The sequence below is a fragment of the Borostomias antarcticus genome, assembly GCF_949987555.1.
Source record: "Borostomias antarcticus genome assembly, chromosome: 24".
NCBI classification, from domain to species: Eukaryota; Metazoa; Chordata; class Actinopteri; order Stomiiformes; family Stomiidae; genus Borostomias; species Borostomias antarcticus.
The window spans coordinates 15,718,056-15,727,985 of NC_140257.1; the positions used below are offsets into that span (position 1 = coordinate 15,718,056).

General features: G+C 46.7%; 1 protein-coding gene across 1 annotated transcript; it reads right to left on the reverse strand.

The window, feature by feature from the left end:
* Window positions 1–1,325: 1,325 nt before the first annotated feature.
* Window positions 1,326–8,596, reverse strand: kiss1ra (KISS1 receptor a; the record flags this gene model as incomplete). Its single annotated transcript, XM_084458319.1, has 5 exons — window positions 1,326–1,736; window positions 1,937–2,175; window positions 2,984–3,119; window positions 6,856–6,980; window positions 8,362–8,596. 5 exons carry the CDS (start codon window positions 8,594–8,596, stop codon window positions 1,326–1,328), a joined length of 1,146 nt encoding a protein of 381 aa, XP_084314445.1.
* Window positions 8,597–9,930: the final 1,334 nt, after the last annotated feature.

Below are 9,930 nucleotides of genomic sequence, written 5' to 3' on the forward strand. Positions count from 1 at the left end.
CACCACCTGCACCCCGGATCCTGCAGGTTCCTACACATTCAGCTGCCCTGGAATGTGACTCGTGCGTCTGCTACCATTCGTGAGTTCCCTACCCTCATCCATCTCTCCATTTAGCAAACGTCGAATCAGGTCGAAGAAAGGTCACTGATGACAAAATGGAAAGCAAGAAAATCCCTCCTTTTAAAAAAATGTTCATCAAATGTACATTATATTGAGGCTACCTCAGAGAGCTCATTCATTTATAATGTCTACTTTCTACATTCTTTATGAAGTAGATCATTATGATACTGTACACATTGCAATACTGGAATCTACTGTACACGCTCTCAAATATGTGATAGTCTAGCTAATCGTTTTTATTCATATGTACCACATTCACCATCAGCTCATCGGTTCAAAAATGTCTTCTTCGTATTAATCAGTCCCCCAGTTCAACACGGTCTATGTGGTTGTAGTCCCTCATTAGTCTGTCATAAAGAGCAAGAACCAATCAGTGGCTTCTTCCTTTCTGCATCAGTCATGTCGGTCTTCTCCTCTATTTAATTCCTGCTGTAGTTCATTCCTGTAGGTCTTCTTGTTCATATGTTGTTTTCCTGTAGTTATTCATGTAGTTCTTCACATTCATATCGTTAGTTCTTTCTGTAGTTGTGCCGCAGTGAGGCGCGCGTGTAGGGTGTTCACTGCTGTCTGTATGTGGGTATGTACAGTATGTAAGTGCGTGCGGATTATGTGGTTGGTTGGCCGTTTTGTTCGCACCATAACTCGGAAACAAATAACCCTATGATGTTCATACTTATATTCCACCCATATATCCCACCCAGGGTAGCCTGGACCTGAGCGGATGAATTACGGGGTGGATCCACAAATTATTCTTCTGTCTAGATGTACAGTATAGGAGTTATTAATACTTCCGGCCAACCACCAGTGGGCAGCAGCGACTACCTCTCTCTATTGCATGATTTGACGTTGAGTTCGTCTCGCGCACACTGGAAAAGTCATTTTTTGACTGGAAAAGTCATTTTTTGACTGCAGTATCGTCCTCAGAAGTGTGCACTTGACAAACACATTCAGCGGATTTTACAAAACGTTCAGCGGATTTCACACCTATACGATCCAGCTTGGTTTCAGGTCGAAAGCTCTTGATATAGTTGAAATATCATTATGTAGTTCTTCCTGTTCATGTAGTTCTTCCTGTTCATGTAGTTCTTCCTGTTCACGTACTGTAGTTCTTCCTGTAATTATCTATCTTGTTCTTCTGGTTTATGTAGTTTTTCCTGTAGTTTTTTTGTTTCTTAGTTCATGCAGTTCTTCGTAGTTCCTGTACTTCATGTCCCGGCATCGTTGTTGTTGTTGTTGTTATTATTGCTGTTGTTGTTGTTGCCTTCCTCCGCCGCCACAAACTTGATCTCGGCGTTTGCGGTGCGCAACATCACACTGCCGTCCCTCACCTTATGCTTGAACAGGAAGGGGAAGGTCTTCCTGAAGGACTTCCTGAAACTGCCGCCCATGAAGCCGTAGATGAAAGGGTTGACGGAGGAGTTGGCGTAGGACATGCAGTTGGCCCACGTCTTGATCTTATAGGTGGCATAGTTGGCCTGGTAGTTGGGGTAGAAGGACTGGAAGAGGACGAAGAGCTGGATGGGGCCCCAGCAGACAGTGAAGAGCAGGACGATGACCACCACCATCCTGGAGATCTTGCTCCTAATGGAGATGGTCCTCTCTGAAAGCTGGTTGACCTTTGGAATGAAAGTTGATTCAAACTCAGTTTAATTTGGTTGATTACATTTCATTTCAGTTTCATGTACTTTTCCCCCCCCGGTTTTTTGAGGGTTCTTACTATAGGTGGTGTTCTGGTGACCACGGAACAAGACTGTACAGTTAGCAGAATCACATACGTCAACTGCCAAGTAATCCAATCCACCCGAAACATTTGTACCTGGTAGTTGTTGTCCACTGGCTCCACCGCGGGCTGCCCCACCCTCTTCAGCATAAGCGTGTAGCAGAGGGAGATGGTGAGGACCGGCAGCAGGTAGGCAGCTATGAACTGGTAGAGAATGAAGGCCCTCTCATGGGCCTTGGATGGGAAACGCTCGGTGCAGTAGTACCTGGGCCCGTACCAGTAGCCCTCCTCGATCCTCTGGTACAGAAAGATGGGGATGGAGAGAATGAAGGAGCCTGGGAGAAAGAGAAGGATATGGTTAGTCAGTACAGACCTGTAGAAGATGAACTCAACAGTATGACCACCAGCATTAACAATGTTTTGAATTAACATGCTAAGCAAACCAACATTTTCTGCAAAGCCTGATTTGACATTTTACAATGGGTTAGTATAAGTGCTGATGGTTTAATAATGATGCATAATGTAATATATATATATATATATATATATATATCCTCTAGTTCCTCTGGTCATGTCACTCACTGATCCAGATGTTCCTCTAGTCAGGTCACTCACTGATCCAGATGCTCCTCTAGTCATGTCACTCACCTATCCAGATGTTCCTACCATCAGGTCACTAACCGATCCAGATGTTCCTCTAGTCATGTCACTAACCGATCCAGATGTTCCTCTAGTCAGGTCACTCACTGATCCAGATGCTCCTACCGTCAAGTCACTCACTGATCCAGATGCTCCTACCATCAGGTCACTAACCGATCCAGATGTTCCTCTAGTCAGGTCACTCACTGATCCAGATGTTCCTCTAGTCAGGTCACTCACTGATCCAGATGTTCCTCTAGTCATGTCACTCACTGATCCAGATGCTCCTACCATCAGGTCACTAACCGATCCAGATGTTCCTCTAGTCAGGTCACTCACTGATCCAGATGTTCCTCTAGTCAGGTCACTCACCTATCCAGATGTTCCTCTAGTCAGGTCACTCACTGATCCAGATGTTCCTCTAGTCATGTCACTCACTGATCCAGATGTTCCTCTAGTCATGTCACTCACTGATCCAGATGTTCCTCTAGTGAGGTCACTCACCTATCCAGATGCAGATGCTGACGATCATGGCGACGCGCGGGGTGCGGTGGCGGAGAGATTTCAGGGGGTGCATGGTGACATAGCAGCGGTCGCCACTCATGGCCGTCAGTGTGATACAGGTGGCCTGGACTGTCACCTACAAGAAACAGCCAAGCATGATGTACTTGTCTGTAACTGGTTTTTTTTTGTATAACATTTTTCAGCACAAACGACCTTGAGCTCAAGCTTAACCCCTAACCTGAGGATTTGAAACAGCAAAATCGTACAATGTCTATCATAGGTTGTTATGCAACGTTTTGGCAGCAGAATTAAGCGCCGTCGGAAACCTAATGACCATTGAATTCTAAGTAGTACTCAACCCTCTTGTATCAGAGTGAGCGTAGTGGCTTAGTCCTCCAGAACTCTTGAGATTAAAGGGGCACTTCACCGATTAGCATTAAGCCTTGTATCATTCCCAAATGTGTAGTATTTTGTGGTTTTCCTTCCCTCCATGTTTCCTGAGGCTATTTTTAAACCAAAAAACTACAAATGATGTCAAATGAAGAGATTTGGTCCTTCCTGCTCAGAACTACAACTTGTAGTTCCGCATTTTTCTGTGCCCGCCCACACCTAGAATGAGGGGCGGCACCCACGCTCCGGCAAGAAAACCACAACGTTTGGACGAACACAGACCGATCCGCTAATGACCACGGCAGAAGGCAATTTTCCAGCTGATATCAATCAATCAATCAATCAAAGCTTTATTTGTATAGCGCATTTCATACCCAGAGGCAACACAATGCGCGATATGCATGAAGAGGATTTTGAAAGTCTACTTCTGGAATCGGATATACGCGTCTATCTGTACAAAACGGAATACAGCGAGGGTTAGGGTATTTAAGGATCGAGAAGGTGAACTGGGAACGCCAAGCCACCCGGGAGAAACCAACGGCTAAGCATGAAGTAAGCATTTTATTACTAACACGGCAATTTAGAAGTAATTTTATATAATAGGCCTACTGGGCTATTCTTAACTGGGTGCGTTAAGTTCTTACTGAGTCCTCGCAGTGACAGTTCTCACGGTGAGCACTGAGTGCACCTGAACCTTAATGCTCCTGAACCACTTGACCTCCTGCTCAGTCTGAGCGCTGAGCAAAAGGCCTTCGAAACCTGCTATTGCATAGCAACAAACAACGACCCCTAGCAACTAAAACTGATGTGCCGTGAATACTGGTCTGCTTGTTTGCTGTGCAACATATTGTATCAACTGACTTGAGTTGTCAAGATGAAATGCCAACAAACTGGTTATGTTAGCTAGTTTTCGCAAATAAATGTGACCTCCATTGGAGGTTTAGTCCTGATGTAGGAAGTCCTCAAAATGTGCAAGAGGGCAAAATACTTTTTTCCCCCTGTTTTTTGTTTCATATTACAAAAATTGATGTTGTGAAGAACCCACTCAATAAAACAAACAACAGTTTTAGAATCACTAAATAGCCATATTTTGTCGTCAAAGCCCATGTCCTGTGAGAATTGTGAACAGCTCTGAATCTTTGAAGCCCGTTTTCTCTGCTGAGTGATTTCAGGTGTACCATCATTCACAGAAGCATATCTTCTTCAAATATTTGCAGATTTTAATGCATGGTGCATCATTTGAAAGCGTACAATTCATACTTACTAAAGGGTATACTAAAGGGTCTGTCTTTGGTCCTCTCCTTTTTTCCCTCTACACTACATCTCTGGGTTCTGTAATTCGCTCGCATGGCTTCTCCTATCACTGCTATGCCGATGACACCCAACTGGTCCTGTCATTTCCCCCTTCTGACACACAAGTGGAGACACGCATAGCTGGGTACTTGGCTGACATCTCGGAGTGGATGACGACACATCACCTCAAGATCAATCTGGACACATACAGTATCACATCCGTCACACGCTCGTGTAGATTCCTGCTCTACAACATCAGGAGGATTCGCCCTTTCCTAACTGATGAAACGGCGCAGGTACTCATCCAGGCCCTGGTCATCTCCCAGTTGGATTACTGCAACTCCCTCCTTGCTGGGGCCCCAGCGTCAGCCATTAAACCCCTGGAACTTGTCCAGAAAGCTGCTGCTTGCCTGGTGTTTCTTCCCTTCTCCGTTCCCTACACTGACTCCCTGTAGCGGCTCGCATCCAGTTTAAAACTCTGGCGCTAGCCTACAGGGCAATGAAAGGAACAGCTCCCTCCTACCTCCAGGCCATGGTCAGGCCCTACACCCCCTCCTGACCACTACGCTCTGCTAGCTCGGACGACTGGTTACCCCGTCACTCCGAGGCCCCTGCGGTCGATCAACACGGTCACGGCTCTTCTCTGTCCTGGCCCCGCAGTGGTGGAACGAACTGCCCACTGACGTCAGGATAGCAGAGTCACTGCCCATCTTTCACCAGAGGCGCAAAACTCATCTCTTTAAGAAGTACTACAACGACCCACCCTCTTAAGTAAGTAAGTAAGTAAGTAAAGCTTTATTTATATAGCACCTTTCATACATAAAATGTTTATTGTTTGTTGTATAACATACAGTATATGACTGCCTACAATACATCAGCCCGCCAGCCACAAATGGCGATCCCAGCTGTAATGTTAGCATTTCTTAACTACTGTATCAAGCCGAGTCAAGTGCTTGGCAGCGCTTGGCCCAGAGTGAGTGGATCTCAACAGGCCGTTAAGTGTTTTTTTCAGTCTGAGCGAAGCGGAGTGGCTCAGCTTCTTAACGCGCCACCGTCTGTCTATCACCTGATGGGAGAGGGGGGAACAGTGTGGTGTGCAGCAGTGAATATGGAGCTTGTAATACATAATTTGAAGGTGTGAAATCTGCGCAGCGTTGCTGATGTATCATTTAGAGAAGCATTATGCTTTGAAAGAGGGTGGTAAAGATATGAGGCGGGGAAAGAGGAACACTTTTCTTGTACAAGATTGACACCAAAAGAACCGACTAAACTGGCAGAGGTAACTGGGTGTATCATTACTGTACTTGAACCGTAGGCCTAGAAAGCGAGTGAAAATGTATTTCCCCTGGCTGCGACCGGAGAATGTGATGCTGAAAGTGCTATGTGATCTCACACTCCGTGTGTGTGTGTAAATGGTAAATGGTAAATGGACTGCACTTAGGTGTCTTGCTCAAGGACCCTTCGACATATGGACTGACCCTTCGATCATTGAACGACCCGCTCTACCAACTGAGCTACAGCCGCCCCCTGTGTGTGTGTGTGCGTGTGCGTGATCTCACACCCTATGTGTGTGTGTGTGTGCGTGTCCTTGCGTGTGCTTGCGTGCGTGTGCGTGTGTGTAGGCGTCGCAACCGATGTGCGACAGTCGTTATCCAACACAACACATGAGTGACGCTACCGTCTTCTTCAGAGCCATGTGACAAATCAGAGGCAGCCCTGATAAGTGTTCAAAATCTAAAACAGGTGGAATTCCTTCTTCCCACCCAGGCTTCAGATGGCAAAACCCATCAATCAATTACACATAACGGGTCCTAATTAATCAATTACACATAGCGGGTCCTAATTAAAGCACCGTGAGTCACAACCTCACTTGGCAGTAAGCCCACTCCCTCTTCAACCGAGCAGAGAGACACTTGGAACCCACCGTACTTGAGCTACGCACTCAATTTCAGCCTTTGGATCATACTCCATTCAGCTGGGGTTGCAGAAAGATAATGTGCTGAATACAAAATGCCACCCATATCTGGCTACCATATGGAACGCAAATAAAAGCGGCATAAAACATTTATGCAAAAAAAAAAGAAAAAAAAAAAGAGGCTCATGGGAAATGTGGTCTTTTTGGGCGGAAAGCACTTCCGCTTCCAGAAACTCCTCGTAGGGCCTTTAATGTGTGTGTTCAAAAGCCTTACCTGTTGAAAAAAGGCAACAAATCTGCACATGAAGTCCCCGAAGATCCAGCCAGGGAGAGGGTACAGGGTGGCCGTGAAGGGAACGCAGCACACCAGGAAGATGATGTCCGTGGCAGCCAGGTTAGCTGTGAGAGACGGAGAAGATCAGCCTAGGTCAGTATACTGTAATATACTCATTTAGTCCAAACTACCTAGTATACGCTACACAAATATGGGACATATGATAATGCATGGTTCAGAAAGCACTTGTCGCAGAGATATTACATTTCAGATTGCTTCATAAGATAGAACAGGATATGGAACCTGCTGGAATATGATGTTCATCTTTTTATATCAGATGCAATTGAAACACACGCGCACACACACACACACACACACACATGCAGGAGTGAAGAATGAATGATGACAGCTCCCAGGTAGTAATGGGAGTCATAATCAAAAGTTTAATGTATAAAACAGGCTCCAATTTAGCCTCAGGACTCATTTTGCATCATCAATGCTTTTGCATTGTAGTTTTTATTCTAATCACAGTGCTTTCTATCCTTTGGCTGTATTTTATGGTGAATAATAATAATAATAATAATATAAATAATGATTAAAAAAATAATACAATAATAATAAAATTAATGTTTTATCAGTCATCACACACCCACACATTTCCAGTGAAAATCCATTGATTTTATGTGTCACAACTTCACAAATGTGTTTCAAATGTCAACACAGATACATGTTCTGGTACACCAACCAAAAGCACAACACAAGATCCACAATAGATGCAATGCACAATATTCATGTTGAGCTTATATCCCTCATATCCAAGTCCAACACCATGAAAATATGAAATGCAATTGATTGAACTTTCATTTTAATACCAAAAATGTTTGCAATACCAAACATATCCAGCTCGCACATAGCTTAGCCAAAACAAAACAATGAGCGAAGCCAGCTCCCCATGTGGGGGCGCTAAAGACACGGGGTTTAGACTGGGGGTGTGCGAGGGAAGAGCCCGGAGTTCACCAAACCGCCCCCTGCCAGCTGCAAACACGGCTGCCCATTCACCTCCATTCATTTTTTGGAAATGGGCTCAAGAGCGAACAAATTCTTTCCATTTATTGTCAGTGTGGGGCTTGAAACAGCCATATCTCCACGTGGGAAGGTCAGAGCGACACGGGGTTTGGATTGGAGTTACAATACATCAGTACAAAGTTATTGACCTAACGAATGCAGCAATACCAAACATGCCTGTGCGCGCATGCAGGGCCACAAAATCCATTCATGGGCAGAGGTCTGTGCTCTCTGAGCACGATTTCTAGCTCAAACTGAATTGAGGATTGCATTGCCACATTGCATATATTGTCAACATCAAAAATGCATTGCCATTCGAATAAAGGCGGCTGAAATACATCCAAAAATACCGAGACAACTACTTTGTCATTACTTTGACATTACATTTTAAACAATGGTTGAAAAGTCGCAGCACAAGTGAGACACACGGTCCCGTCTCACCTATGTAGAAGTTGGTGGCCGTCTTCATCTGCCTGTGTTTGGAGATGACATAGATGACCAGGGAGTTCCCCACCAGCCCCACCAGCATGATGAGCGAGAAGAACAGGGGCACCAGCCAGGCGTCCGTGAGGAACGGGTGCCCCTCCCCCTCCACCGCTTCCCGCCAAGAGGTGTTCGGCTCCGAGCCGTTGCTCGGCCACGGCTCCGTAGAATTCCACTCGTCGGACGGGAACATCGCGGAAAGCTCCGGAGAATCAGGGGGAAGAGAAGTGAAGAGAAGTCCTGTGTGGTCTACACTCAACGGACGCTCCTCTCCCTCTTAACAGACTGGTGAGATGACAAGCATCTGGTCCAGGTAACAGGTCATTTTTTCAGTTAGAAATTATGATTTTTCTTTCTCTCTCTCTCTCTGGCTCAGTCAGAAGTGGAGCCGTCTTCGTCCTGCTTATCCAGTCTCTCCAGAAGCAGGTTTGAGAAGAGGTCTGGTGTGGGTCTCTCTCCGGTCTCTCAGAAGAGGTCTGGTGTGGGTCTCTCTCTGGTCTCTCAGAAGAGGTCTGGTGTGGGTCTCTCTGGTCTCTCAGAAGAGGTCTGGTGTGGGTCTCTCTCAGGTCTCTCAGAAGAGGTCTGGTGTGGGTCTCTCTCCGGTCTCTCAGAAGAGGTCTGGTGTGGGTCTCTCTCCGGTCTCTCAGAAGAGGTCTGGTGTGGGTCTCTCTCCGGTCTCTCAGAAGAGGTCTGGGGTGGGTCTCTCCGGTCTCTCAGAATAGGTCTGGTGTGGGTCTCTCTCTGGTCTCTCAGAAGAGGTCTGGTGTGGGTCTCTCTCCGGTCTCTCAGAAGAGGTCTGGTGTGGGTCTCTCTCCGGTCTCTCAGAAGAGGTCTGGTGTGGGTCTCTCTCCGGTCTCTCAGAAGAGGTCTGGTGTGGGTCTCTCTCCGGTCTCTCAGAAGAGGTCTGGTGTGGGTCTCTCAGAAGAGGTCTGGTGTGGGTCTCTCTCTGGTCTCTCAGAAGAGGTCTGGTGTGGGTCTCTCTCTGGTCTCTCAGAAGAGGTCTGGTGTGGGTCTCTCAGAAGAGGTCTGGTGTGGGTCTCTCTCTGGTCTCTCAGAAGAGGTCTGGTGTGGGTCTCTCTCTGGTCTCTCAGAAGAGGTCTGGTGTGGGTCTCTCAGAAGAGGTCTGGTGTGGGTCTCTCTCTGGTCTCTCAGAAGAGGTCTGGTGTGGGTCTCTCTCTGGTCTCTCAGAAGAGGTCTGGTGTGGGTCTCTCTCTGGTCTCTCAGGAGAGGTCTGGTGTGGGTCTCTCAGAAGAGGTCTGGTGTGGGTCTCTCTCTGGTCTCTCAGAAGAGGTCTGGTGTGGGTCTCTCTCTGGTCTCTCAGAAGAGGTCTGGTGTGGGTCTCTCTCCGGTCTCTCAGAAGAGGTCTGGTGTAGGTCTCTCTCCGGTCTCTCAGAAGAGGTCTGGTGTGGGTCTCTCAGAAGAGGTCTGGTGTAGGTCTCTCTCCGGTCTCTCAGAAGAGGTCTGGTGTGGGTCTCTCTCTCTGGTCTCTCAGAAGAGGTCTGGTGTGGGTCTCTCTCTCCGGTCTCT